Source organism: Brassica napus, chromosome C8, assembly GCF_020379485.1.
Source record: "Brassica napus cultivar Da-Ae chromosome C8, Da-Ae, whole genome shotgun sequence".
In the NCBI taxonomy this organism is placed as follows: Eukaryota; Viridiplantae; Streptophyta; class Magnoliopsida; order Brassicales; family Brassicaceae; genus Brassica; species Brassica napus.
In genome coordinates, this window is record NC_063451.1 from 20294041 (window position 1) to 20307110 (window position 13070).

Sequence of the window (13070 nt, forward strand, 5' to 3'; positions counted from 1 at the left end):
TGTAAAATTTATACTCATCAAAAAAAAAAATTTTTACATCAAATGCAGCAGGTAGTCAAAATTTGATACCACTATACATACTCTACAAAATTATTTATCTACTACCAAACCAAAAGATCAAAATACTTAGTTTTTTAACTCCGTTCTTGGTCATGAAACTCATTTTATTTCTAACATTCTATTATGCAGTTCTCTGTAGAACTTAGCATGCATACGTGAATCACCGTACCTTCTCTTAGTTCTTTTTCTCCACACTGCATATATCGCTTTCTTGCAAAACATATCATATACAAAATACTTTCCCCACCCCATAACTATATAATGTTACTAAATCCTTAACTACATAGATATATATATAAATATATATAGAGAAAATGACTAGGATAGCACTAAAAACGTTTTTGTCACAAATATAGCATTTAAGAATAAAAATGACCAAAATAACACTTAATATTTTATCAAAAGAGATAAATATACACTTATATCCCAATAGTAAATTAATTTAGACATTAGGGTTTAGAGTTAAGGGGTAGAGTTTAGGATTTAGGGTTTAGAGTTTAGGGTTTAGAGTTTAGAGTTTAGAGTTTAGGGGTGGGGTTTAGGGTTTAGAGTTAAGGGGTGGGGTTTAGGATTTAGGGTTTAGGGTTTAGAGTTTAGGGGTGGGGTTTAAGGTTTATGGTTTAGAGTTAAGGGGTAGGGTTTAGGATTTAGGGTTTAGGGTTTATGATTTAGGGTTTAGGGTTTAGAGATTAGGTTTTAGGGTTTAGAGTTGGGGAGTGGGGTTTTGGGATAAGATTTCAAATTTTGAAAAATAAAAAAAATTTAAATTTTTCAGAAGTTAAAATGCTCTTTTGGTCATTTTAGTTTTTGAGGGCTATTTTTGTGACATAAACTTAGAAATGTGCTATTTTAGAGATTTGTCCTCTATTAATTTTATAGATATAATGGCAGATTACTAAATAAAAGAATTTCTTCTCAGAAAATGACAACATAAGTTTTCAACAAATTTAATTGAAGTGTATATGGATAAGTTTCTAAGAAATTTCTTAGAAAAATTTAACCCACAATATGTTCAATTAAACTTGACACTTTCTTAGTTTATATCAATTCCAAAATATTGGCTACCTTTAAATTAAGGAACTAGTTATGAAGATCTATAACTCCTCTTTTTATTTTCTCAAAATATGTTTAGTGAGATATAAACATGTAAAGATGTTATTATTAGAGAAAAAAAACTCTGGTGAAGAGATATTCTACCTCAAGTAAAAAACTCTAAAGGAAGAAGGGGTGTGATCATATTAGGGTTTCTTAAAGGATCACAGGTTAAGAGCCTTCTTGAGCTTACTTGGTGAGTGAATCTATTGATACGTCATGTTAATTATTTAGTTAATGAATAGGGCACACATGACCCTAGCTTCGTAAACAATTATGACTTCAACTTTGGTATTTTTACTCCGGATGATCAGGAATTAGGGTTTTGTTGAATGATGGACAGAGTTAATCATTTACCTGGAGATTTGCTCTTGAAGATACACCAGTTTTTCCTACAATAGAAGTCCTGATTACAAGTGTTTTGTTGAAACTTGTCGTTCTCTTGTGGATGTTTGTGCCAAAACTGGATAATTGTTGTCGCTATTAATTATGATACTAAGAAATAAAAATGTTTTCCCACTTTGTTAGCACATATGTTTTACTACACAACACTCCATTTCTGGAAAGTTTTCACCTAAGTTTTGATGGAATACCTTATAATACCGATAATGCGTTGTGCCTTTAACTCAAGTCCCTAAACATGATTCTATAAACCTCAACACTCATGTATTAACCTTTTTTTTCTTGTCAAAATACATGCATTAAGTCTGAAATTCATTTATAGACGGAAACAATTGTTTGAACATAAAAACATAATTATGAAAATATATTACATCATTCAGATTCATCTTTCAAAGTTATCATCACTACACTGATCATCACTTTCATAAAATTGTCTTCATTTACTTCATCTATCATATCGTCAAGAAGATTTCCATATTGACAGTTATCTGGATCAAACTCGAATTTGTTGTATCTTCGTCCCAAATTGACATCAACAAGTCCAAATTTATTAAACCGAACACCTCTGTTGAGGAGGGGTCAAACCATTCACATTTGAACATGACTTATTTCAACTTCACTAATCCAGGGAATTACACTTCAATAATCTCTTGCAAGAACCCGTATAAATATGTTTAACATTTCACACAGATTCTGTAATTACTTATTGCTAGAAGTCTTACATACACCTACTATTTCAGCTTATCCGTACGTTCGTCGTTAAAGAATTGTAACACTTCCCTCGTAAAACGGTTGTTATTTTACAACTGTTTTACGAGAAATCTTCTCTTACATCGTACAATCGTTGTAAAGTTACAAGTATTTTACGAGAAAATATTTTTTTCGTAAATTTACTTCCGAGTTTACAACGATTCCTTTTCCCTTGTAATACCATTGTAACCTCTTCGTCAATTTAGGATACCCCATATCCTTGAAAATATTCCTTGTTATAGACGTGTTTTCTTGTAGTGCTTACTTTATAATGCTCTTTGTCTTAGATTTTAATTTTCAATGTTTTACTTCATAGGCTGGACCTTACCAGATACAAAATCTAACATGAATTTGGTCAGAGCTTTTTGCCTATCCACTCGTGATGAATATACATGCAATAGCCTTGAGCAAGGCAGACACATACGTTGATTATTTCAGAGTACGTCGTTGTAAGTCTTTCTGAACTTGTGGTTTACATTAATTACTGACCTACCTAGCTAGTGTTGTTATTTCATTTTTTTGTTTGTTTGCAGGTTTACATCTGGGCCGCAAAATTGAACTACGACTGGTATGTTCGATTTGCAAGGACAACAATGTACCCTGAATATTGTTTAAGGTCCTGTTTGTTGCCTCCTTTTGGATTTCTTGAACTTCTGTAAACACCCATGTTATTGCTGAATAGTGTTTTTTTCTTCTTTCTTTTGAACTACTAATGCTAAAGATAGTTGACGTTTTGAAGAAAAGCATAATAAGAAAGAATATGTTTTGCTTTGATCTCCTTAATGGTGTTGAGATGATAAAAGGTAAAATGAAGAATAAAAAGTAACAACATGCAGATGGAAACATAATCATCACATGCAGGTTCAGACGAGTAACCAAACTCAAGTTCTAATACGCTTCATGAAAGGTTATAAAACCATTGGGAAAACCAAAATTTAGAAAACATTCAACCTCTCGTGTCTGATCATATTACAATAATAATGAAATTGTTTAAACCCTTGGCCAAAAATGTATTTTTTCGTTCTGCTGGATTGCCCTTCGATATCTTCCATAAAAGCTCGTCACTTTTCTACCTACGCTTATATCTGCATGAGAATTATTTTACCTTAAAATTCATGATTATATATGATTAAGAATGAATCTGAGAATTGGCGAATGAAAGTGAGGATTACTTACCGGCCTTTGCTCTTGAAAGAGTTCTTCGACTTCCCGCGAGGTTTCGCTGAAGCCCCAGCTCCGACACTGCCTTGTTTCTTGTCGCTCATATCACTCTTGAACAGATCTTTCATCTCTTCATTTCGAGGCTGCGTTTTTGGTTTAGTCCGGTTTAGGTTTTGTTTCTTGTTCGGCGTTGGTCTATCCATCTTACCCGAATCAATTGCTCTCTGTTTTGCTTTTACCGCCTTTGCTCGTCTGTAACCAAGATCCACGAGTGTCAATCCTTTCTTCTCTGGTTCGTTCTTCTTCTTCTTGTTCCCCTGAAACACAAACACGTTCATAATCAATACAATGTTTGTTCCTATCACAGAGACACTGTAAGATACTTACTCTTGATCTTCCTCGTTTTTCATCTTCTCCTTCTTCTTCCTCTTCGTCTTCTTCTTCGTTATCCTCTAGCATCTCTCTGGCAGCTTCAAGCTTTCTACGTTTTTTCCTTGGAAGATTCTTCTGTACTTGCATGATCAAGCGAATTGTAAGTTCTCTAGAAAGAAGATAACGAGAATCCAACCCTAAACAGAAAAAAGATTATGCAACTGAAAAGTGAAGACGAACCTCGCGTTCGCGTTTTCTCTTCTCCTTCATCTTGAGGTCCTCTGCTATATCAGCACTAACTAGTTCGTTTCCAGAAGGGTTTCCAGCAGAATCCTGTTCAGAGAGTGTACCCAGAGTGATTCAGACAACAACCTCAGAAAGTTTATGTTAAAGTTCTGACGAATGAGAGTGAATTAATTAAAAGGACACCTTTTCAGTTTTCGCCACGAGCTTCTTCTCCTTCTCTGTCATGAACCAAGTCCTTTTTGGGCGTGCGAATATTTCATCTCTGTGTTCAATCATGTTCTCCGCCTGCAGAAATAAAACCATAATCACCTATGAGATATTAAGCTAGTGACACAACTTATCAAATTCAATAACCAGAGTTCCCTACTTTTGCAAATTCCATTTCAGCTTTCCTTAGAGCTCGCTCTTCCCTGAAAGAACCTCAAAACTTAAGTATGCAGATCAATGAACAGCGTAATTATTTGATTGGTGTGAAATGGAACCTCTCTAGTCGAATAACAGCAGAGTATTGATCTTCCATTTCATCGATTATCTGAGACCACTTAACGATTGACTGCTCTGGGATGATTCTGCTTTTCAACTTTGAACCCACCTTCTTGGCCTTGTAACCGAAAAACAAATTCAATTAAATTGTCAAAACTAAAGCGGTAATGAAAACGGGCGGGCAATAGCAAGATCAATTTATATCTGAAGAATCGCTTACAATGACTTTCAAAAGGGATCGGTCATTGTCAGTCACAAAGGTTACAGCATAACCTTCTCTTCCAGCCCTAGCTGTTCTACCAACTCTGTGAACATAACTGCAAAATAAAAGGAAAAATGTTATCCTCACATCAGTAAAGAATAAAGCTGAGAGCTTTCTAATTCAATCATATGACTCATATCTATCATACAGAGAATATCTCGTAGTTACCTGTCTATTTCCCGAGGACAGGCATAATTTATAACAGTTTGGACACCAATAATATCAAGCCCCTAGAATGTTCAAACAAGAGTGTTAGTGAAATAAGCAGAGCAACTGTGAGATCATCTGGAAAATAGGTTATTTGCTTCTTATGCTTACTCGAGCAGCCACATCGGTGGCAATGAGGAAATCAACCTCTTGCTTTCTGAAAAGTTCCAGAGACTACAAAACGATACCAATAAGGTCTTGCAAAGAGCGAAACTGAGGTATTCATGAGCAAAAAAAAAGAAAAGAGGATGAGTCCAAGTTTCTTACATCAAGACGTTGTGCTTGAGTTAGGTTTCCATGAAGCTCAGCTGCTTTGAGGCCAGCTAGTCCGAATAAAATTTTCAGCCTATGTGCAGCCTGTTTTGTTCCACTGGCACAAGAAGAAAAAACAAATCTGTAAGGGAAAATGCAAAAAGGCAAACTTTGCAAACACTGTGTGGAACTTAGATTAGAAAATTTATAGTGAAGTCTAACCTAAAGATGATAACTTTTGATTTGAAAGTTCTTGTGCATAATGAAAGAAGAACAGCTTCCTGATTTGCCTCACGCGTCCTGCGTATTCTTACCACCCTACAGTTAAAAGAACGAGTTAGTTGCAACTCATATGTGATGATGTATATTAAAGATCATAAGCTGATGAGTAGAAGCTGACATACTCCTCAGTCAGGCCTGGAGGCCTTCTAGCTGATGGATCAGCTGAGAGACGCAGTGGTTTGTTCAAGGAAAGTTTGACAAGCTCTTTAACTTCTTCAGTCATTGTGGCTGAGAAGAGCATTGTTTGCCTTCTCTTGGGACATAAGCGAACCTGTAAGTAGACATGGGCTCATATTTAAAATCAAACGAGGAATACCTAACATAAACTGTCTAGTCAAGTCTGCTGAGTAGAAACTAGCAAAAGACAAGACAAATTCACAAGTGTTCAATATCATATGCTCACAGGAACCGAACCTATAAACAAAAAAAAATGTAATGAAATAGGATATATACCAGCTCTTGTATTTCAGTGGCAAACCCAGTCTGTAGAAGACGATCTGCTTCATCGAGAATCAAAACCGCGAGATCATCCAAATCGACAGACATCGAATTACGCAAATGATCTATCATACGTCCAGGAGTAGCGACAACAATATCTGGCATAGACCTCAAAACAACCTCTTGCTCCTAACACAAGAAACATGAAGGATTAAGCAAGCTTTCTAGTTGATACTATTCCAATTTTTGAATTGTAAGAGACATTTATTAGAGAGGATTTAAGATTGCTCTCAAACATCAAATAATGTAAAATGAGATCTGTAAATCTCAAACATTTAAACACAAACGGTTACAACAAACTTGAAACCTAAGAGACAGATAGGATTCATACCCTTACAGACAGCCCTCCTACAATCAATCCACATTTGATATCAGTAAACTGTGCAAGCTTCTGAATCATACTGTGAATCCTGCAACACATTCAAAAAATTCAAATCATCTTTACAGCAACATGAATTAAAAAAAAAAAACTTAAAAAGGTTTAGCGAGGGGCCGAAGTAATGCTACTTACTGGACAGCCAGCTCCCTGGTTGGAGTGAGAATAAGAACCCTAGTAGCAAAGACCCGCTTAGGACGAAACAGCAACCTCTCAAGAGTAGGTAAAGCGAACGCAGCAGTCTATCACAAGAAAGAAAACTAAAATCAGCATAATAAAAAACTCCACATTTTTAACAGAACCCTCGAGTTATTATTACTGCTCGCACCTTCCCTGATCCAGTGATTGCACTGGCGCAAAGATCACGCCCTGTAAGTGCTAAAGGTATACACGCTGCCTGCATTTGCAACATTCAACATTCAGAACAACCTCTCTTAATAGTAAGAGAAACTAAAACTCAGTACTGAACCTGAATCGGGGTAGGTTTCTTGTATCCAAGAGTTTCACAAGCTCGAAGCAATGGGCGAGAGAGGTTGAGCTCCATGAAAGAATTAGCATGAAACGAAACTCCATCCACGGTAGAGAAGAACGGCTTGGCTGCAACATTGTCTGCTTTCGAATCAGCTGCCTCTTCGTCTTCCGAAAGATACTCCTCCTTCAAAGAGAGTTCAAATTTCTCAAGAAAACAAAATGATTCAATCAATTCAGTATAAAGATTCAGTGTTTATACTTGTTTGTCAGGTTCAGCCTCGGAGACATCTTCTTCTTCTTCTTCTTCTTCTTCTTCTTCCTCAGTGGAGATAGGAAGAGGACGATGCTTGATAGCTTTTGAGATCTTCTCATCGATAGAGGTTGTGTGACGGCGGGCGTGTTCTTCCCCGACGGAGCTTGAATACGACGCGAAATCCCAAGGAGATTGAGCATCGGTGCTTCCTTTCCTTGTAGGTTTCTCATCTTCTTCTTCTACGTCATCATCGTCGTCGTCCTCATCCTCAACTTCGCTATCTTCTTCGTCTTCTCCACCTTCTGCTCGAGCTTTACGCTCTTCAGCTACATCTTCGTCGCTGCTCTCGTCTTCGTGGTTTAGGAATTCGAGATCGTCGTCGCTAGCGGCGTCGTAGAAGAAGGCCCCGGACATTGCTAGGGTTTATGAGGTGTTTCACAACTTTCAGAGAGAGGCGATGAACGGATTATAAGCGATTACTAAATAGGTCTGGGGGAAAACGAACCGAACCGAACCGAGTCAATTTATATAGTTTTGAAAACCGATTTGGTTCGATTTGAAACCAACTTGGTTTCTTCCTTCCATTCTAAATTTCGAGTCATCAATCTTCCGCATCTTGGGCTGGGTTGATAGAGTTAGATCTAATGGGCTTATTCTGTTATCTTCTTTTCTTTACCAATGATTTTTTATTTCTAATGGGCTTATATAAAATTTAGCCTCTTGAAGTTTTTTTGATTTGGTTCGGATATAATACATCACAAACCTGTTTGAATCAATATTAAATCCGGGTTTGATTCTAACTTAGGTTTTGAACTTTTGATGATCCAATTACTATTCGTGACTTGAAATACATAATTTAGTTTATAAACTTGGTTAGTTTAAATAAGATAAATTATTGGGTTCACCTCTAGATTCACCAACCAATAGTGTTTGAATATTTAATATCTGATATCTTTTAAAAAAGGAAACAAAATTGAATTTCCAAATAAGATTATATTTTTAAAATAAAACAATAAAAATTCATAAAAATAGTTACAAAAAATAAATAAATAAATATTGTTAAACCATTAGCAAAATACTAAATCCTATACCCTAAACCCTAAATTATAAACCTTAAATCTTGGATAAACCGTAAACCATTGGAACATTTTAAACCCTAAATCATACATTAAAAACTAAATCTTAATAACACTAAACCCTAAACCCTTGGATAAACCATGAACCCTCGGATAAATCATAAACTCTAAATCAAAAATATTTAAAATTAAACCCTAGAGTTTATGATTTATCCAAGGGTTCAGAGTTTACCCAAGGGTTTAGGGTTTAGTGATTAGGATTTAGGGTTTAGTGTTATTAAAATTTAGTTTTTAATGTATGATTTAGGGTTTAAGATTTTCCAACGGTTTAGAGTTTATCCAAAGTTTAAGGTTTAACGTTTAGGGTTTAGGATTTAGGGTATAGGGTTTAGTATTTTACCGAAGACTTAACAATATTAATTAATTTATTTTTTGTAACTATTTTTATGTATTTTTATTATTTTATTTTTAAAATATAATCTAATTTGGATATTCAATTCTATTTCTTTTTTTAAAAGATATCAAATATCAAATACTCAAATACTATTGGATGGTGAACCTAGAGAGGTTCACCTAGGGGTGAACCCAAAAATTTCTCTTTAAATAATTTGCACTAACAAAAGTTTGGTAGCATCTAGGTGATTGTTAAAGAAGAGAAAAACATAAATAAATTTAAGATAGCAATTACCAATTCTAAAAAGTAGAAAGCATTTAAACCTCGAAATAAAGCAATATTGTTTAAATTTTAGAAAAAAATATCATAAATAAATTTCAAAAGCAATTATCAAAACATAAAACACCAATATTTGACCAAATACAAAAATATACATTAGAAAGAGTATTTAAATTAATTATTCATGTTATATATACCTATTCAAGTAATTATGGAGATCTTTTAATGTTTTGGATACATATTCGAGATTGAGTTTTATGTGTCTTTTTGGGTTTTCTGAAGTTTTTTTATTTTTTCTGGATATTTGTTCGGTTTACATGTTCCGTTCCGTAAAACCCAAAATATTGTGGAGTAAGATCCATTTTAGGTTTCTATTTCAGATTTATTCTTTTTGGATTCGGTTATCTGAATCAATTCGAATTTTCGGTTTCATTTTATGTCTTGCCAAAAGGCCCAAACCTTAATTGCTCTTTAACTGTGATCATGGGCACATAGTGGAAATCTGAAAGTCAGTATATTCATGATTCACCATATTCCAATCAAATAATTGTGTTTGCGCCCATTTTAATCCGAAAAATTTTAGGATCGAAAATCCGGATAGTCATAATTTTTTATACATTGACGGATTATTTGATTTAGTAATTTATTTATATTAAAATAAATATAAAAAAATAAATATAACTGTAAAAATTAAATACATATGCCATCATACATCATAGTAAAGGTATATAAAATGATTAAACTAACAAACTAAGAAATCATAAAGCAAACACAAACAATTTAATATTAGCGAGCCTAATAAAAAACTCATATTCTAAAATTAGGTTAATCACATAAATCAAATTAGATCTGGAATATCCAAAAATATATATTTAAAACACACAATTAAAAATGGACCAAAATTGTACATATGAATATGACATATACATAATTACATTATACATCTATATACGTACACAAATCAAGATTGGATATTCTACTTTTTCTAAATAATATTTGTGATTTGTTTTGGGTTTTAAGATATTACATTTTAATATGATTCAAAATTTACGGATATTCAAATTTATTAGTTGAATCAAATCTAACGAATAATATCTTAGTCTATTAAGAGGTTGATTGAAAAGAGTTGTAAGTACTTAATTTGGACAATCATATTATAAAACATGTTTATAAAGAAATCATGTTTTAGCTTTGAAAGTAAATCTACAGGACAAAAATAGAAAGAAAATATATTATCTCTGGAAAATATTTTTTTTGCAACTTTTATTTATTGTTTTAAATATATTTGAAAATAATTCTTTAGCAAAAAAAAAATCAAAAACATAGCAAAAAAACTCACCATCTTTTTTTCCTATTTAAATTTCATTAGCAAACCAAGATGAACAAGAAAAAATACAGACATTAAGCATATAGAAACATAAATATCCCCCGAGTCTAAGTCCACATATGGAAAACAAGGTAAACAAAATGATTAAATTACAGAACAAAGCAGCTAGTTAGAGAAACATCATCTTTTAAACAAAACATAAGATTAGAATGCTGAAGTCCAATGGAGCAGAAGGTTTCGACAACGAAGCATCTCACTCAGCAGATGTCACAAAAGCATACCACCAACGAAGGCAAGATGCTCTTTCTTAATCCGGCGAAGCTACAACACTAATCAACACAAACTCGAACATCTCTGAGAGAGAACAAATTAAAGACTCACCCTTAGGAAAATAGAGATATCTCAGAACTCGCAACCTCCAAACCCTCAACCGGCTAACGCAGAGAGAGACCCTGGCAAACGCAGAGAGAGACCCACGAAGATAAATGGGAGAAGGATAAATGGAGAAGGTACCGACGACAAGAGAAGGAAAACAAAATAGCTTTTCGAAGAGCGTATCCATTCCAAAGTACTATTTTTCATAGGCAAGAGGAACGAAAACAACATATACCATCATTCCAAAGAGCAGCCGAAACTAATCTGACAACCATATCTAAAACCAGCAGAAGCAACGACCACCGAAAACTACCGCTGCAACCAGGCACAAACCGACAATAAAAAGAAGATGATCCCTAACCCATCATCAATAAAGGAAAGTGGAGACAACCCGAATCAACCAAAAACATAACTAGTCCACTTAGATGATGTCGTTGATGGGCCTCGTTACCCGAAGACGAAACAGTGCATAGCCGTTTAAAAAAAAAGCAAATCACAAAGGGCTGTCTCAAACTCTAAAGAGATCCTGTTTAAAAAAAAATAAGACCATTTTTACTAACCTGAAATAATTTATGACAAAATATTGTTATAATATACTAGATTTTTTAACCACGCTACGCGCAAATAAGATATTATATGTACTAGGTGTATAGTCCCCGCGCAAGCGCGGGGTCGACTACATTATAGGTGTATTGTATAGTTTTGTTTACAGGATTTTATTGTTTTTTGTCTATAATGTGATTGATGGGACTTTGGATATTACATAGGTTGATGAGTTTGATATAAGAATGAACGAGGAAGTCATATGTTGATATTTTTATATCTTATATGTTCAAAGTTGAGGGTGATGGAACTTGTTAGTGTTTACTTAGGTAGTTGTTTGTATATAAATCAAATAATGCATGGAAAAATATAATAAATTTGGATTTAAAATGTTAGGGTTTCAAAATAACTAGGCCTTGAATCTTTGGTTTAGTCTAATACTGAAAAAACTGTTAGGACTTCAACTCATTTTTTTCTCTATGTCGGGAATGTGGGCACTAATTTCCCGATTCATGTAGGTAAAATTGTTTCTTAGTTTGTGAGATTGAAAAGCGTAGATTGATTTTAAGCATGATTGATGAGAGCTTTACTTGCATCAGCTTCGTCTGCCGTGGGTGTTGAGTTTCGTCGGCGCCAGATGTTAGACATGCAAGAGAGAAGATCTGAATATGTTAATTTCGTGTTTTGTTTTTTCTTCTCTCGTGTTTTGTGGGTTCCACTCTTTGCTCAGGCTGTACAAAAGATGAAGTTTGGCTAGGCTGTCTCACTTCTCTGAAGTATTCCCTTGATTAACTTCTCCCACCAACATCTATCTTCTGATTCTGTCTTGAAGTCGAGGAGCTTCCAGAAAAATTAGCTTCCATCTGCTGTTCCGCTTGGAATGGAGAGTTCTGAAATGTCGCATAAAAAACATATTGGCAAATAACTAATGATTGTCAACAACTATCACTATACTAAATAGAAAATAAATCAAGGTTTTTTGTTCTGCACAAACTAAAATTTTACAACAGGGTTGTCACGGTCTTTTTTCAGGAGCAAGATCTTTTTCTTCCCAGAAACCATAGTCAATGCAATTCTTGGGAGAGAGCTATTCATGACAGAGGCTAAAGTTGCGTAGATGAAAAATAGATCAGAAACACAGTAGATTTTTTCAGATAAGAAAGATATGGGATAAGTTGTTGACTAATTACCAATTTCAGTTGTTGGTATGTCATTCCACTTGAATTTGCCTGATTGTAATCTTGCTTGGAGCTGCCAAATATGCTATGTTTACCAATTTCTAGGTTTGTGTTCGCAATCACTTGGAGCACCTAGCAACCTCAAAACGATCGACTTTCACAATGAAATTTGCTTTCAAAGATGGCATGTAATGATTAGCACGTCCGACGGGAGTAAACCCATGAATCACGGAATCTGCAAATAGTATTATCCAACAAAGAATCAGGAAATAAATTAAAACAATTATGTTAAATAAGTGTGATAGATCGAAGATTAACTTACCTTTTCATCGAGGAAAAGAACCGTGATTCCCACAAACTCCATGTCTTTCTTGAAGTTCAGGGAATCCCATAAGCGGAGGAAGCCAGAGGCTATGCTCTGACTACTAAGTCCAAGACGGAGAGACTTAAAGGTTGAGTGACGGACGCCGGGACGCCGGTTTGACGAACTGGAGAGGCAGAGAGAAACATTTTCTAGAAGATGGTTAAAGCTAAGAGGAATCAATGAGTTTTGTGGAGATGCAGATTGAGTTCATCAAAGATGAGAATCATATATATATGGTTTACAGAGGGGCTACAAATCAGGAATATTTATGATCAAGCGATTTAAGATGGGGACATGAAGAGTTCACCGGTGAAAAAATAGATTACGAACATACACACGACACAACTCTGTAACTCCGACTTGTTTG

At 34.6% G+C, this 13070-nt stretch overlaps 1 protein-coding gene and 1 long non-coding RNA gene across 2 annotated transcripts; both read right to left on the reverse strand.

The window, feature by feature from the left end:
- Positions 1–3053: 3053 nt before the first annotated feature.
- Positions 3054–7628, reverse strand: LOC106401562 (DEAD-box ATP-dependent RNA helicase 28). Its single transcript, XM_013842101.3, has 19 exons — positions 7174–7628; positions 6913–7098; positions 6772–6840; positions 6579–6685; positions 6399–6477; positions 6023–6196; positions 5692–5840; positions 5510–5605; positions 5303–5405; positions 5147–5209; positions 4997–5058; positions 4787–4883; positions 4566–4684; positions 4451–4493; positions 4267–4368; positions 4078–4170; positions 3853–3972; positions 3481–3782; positions 3054–3389 (listed from the first exon to the last, which is right to left on the reverse strand). The coding sequence occupies exons 1-19, from the start codon at positions 7579–7581 to the stop codon at positions 3374–3376; spliced, it is 2388 nt and encodes a 795-aa protein (XP_013697555.2). The 5' UTR covers positions 7582–7628; the 3' UTR covers positions 3054–3373.
- A 2653-nt stretch (positions 7629–10281) lies between these two features.
- Positions 10282–12495, reverse strand: LOC111209116. The gene is made up of 2 exons (XR_002660867.2): positions 10854–12495; positions 10282–10695 (listed from the first exon to the last, which is right to left on the reverse strand). It is a non-coding gene; the product is annotated as an uncharacterized LOC111209116 (long non-coding RNA).
- Between the last annotated feature and the right edge of the window lie 575 nt (positions 12496–13070).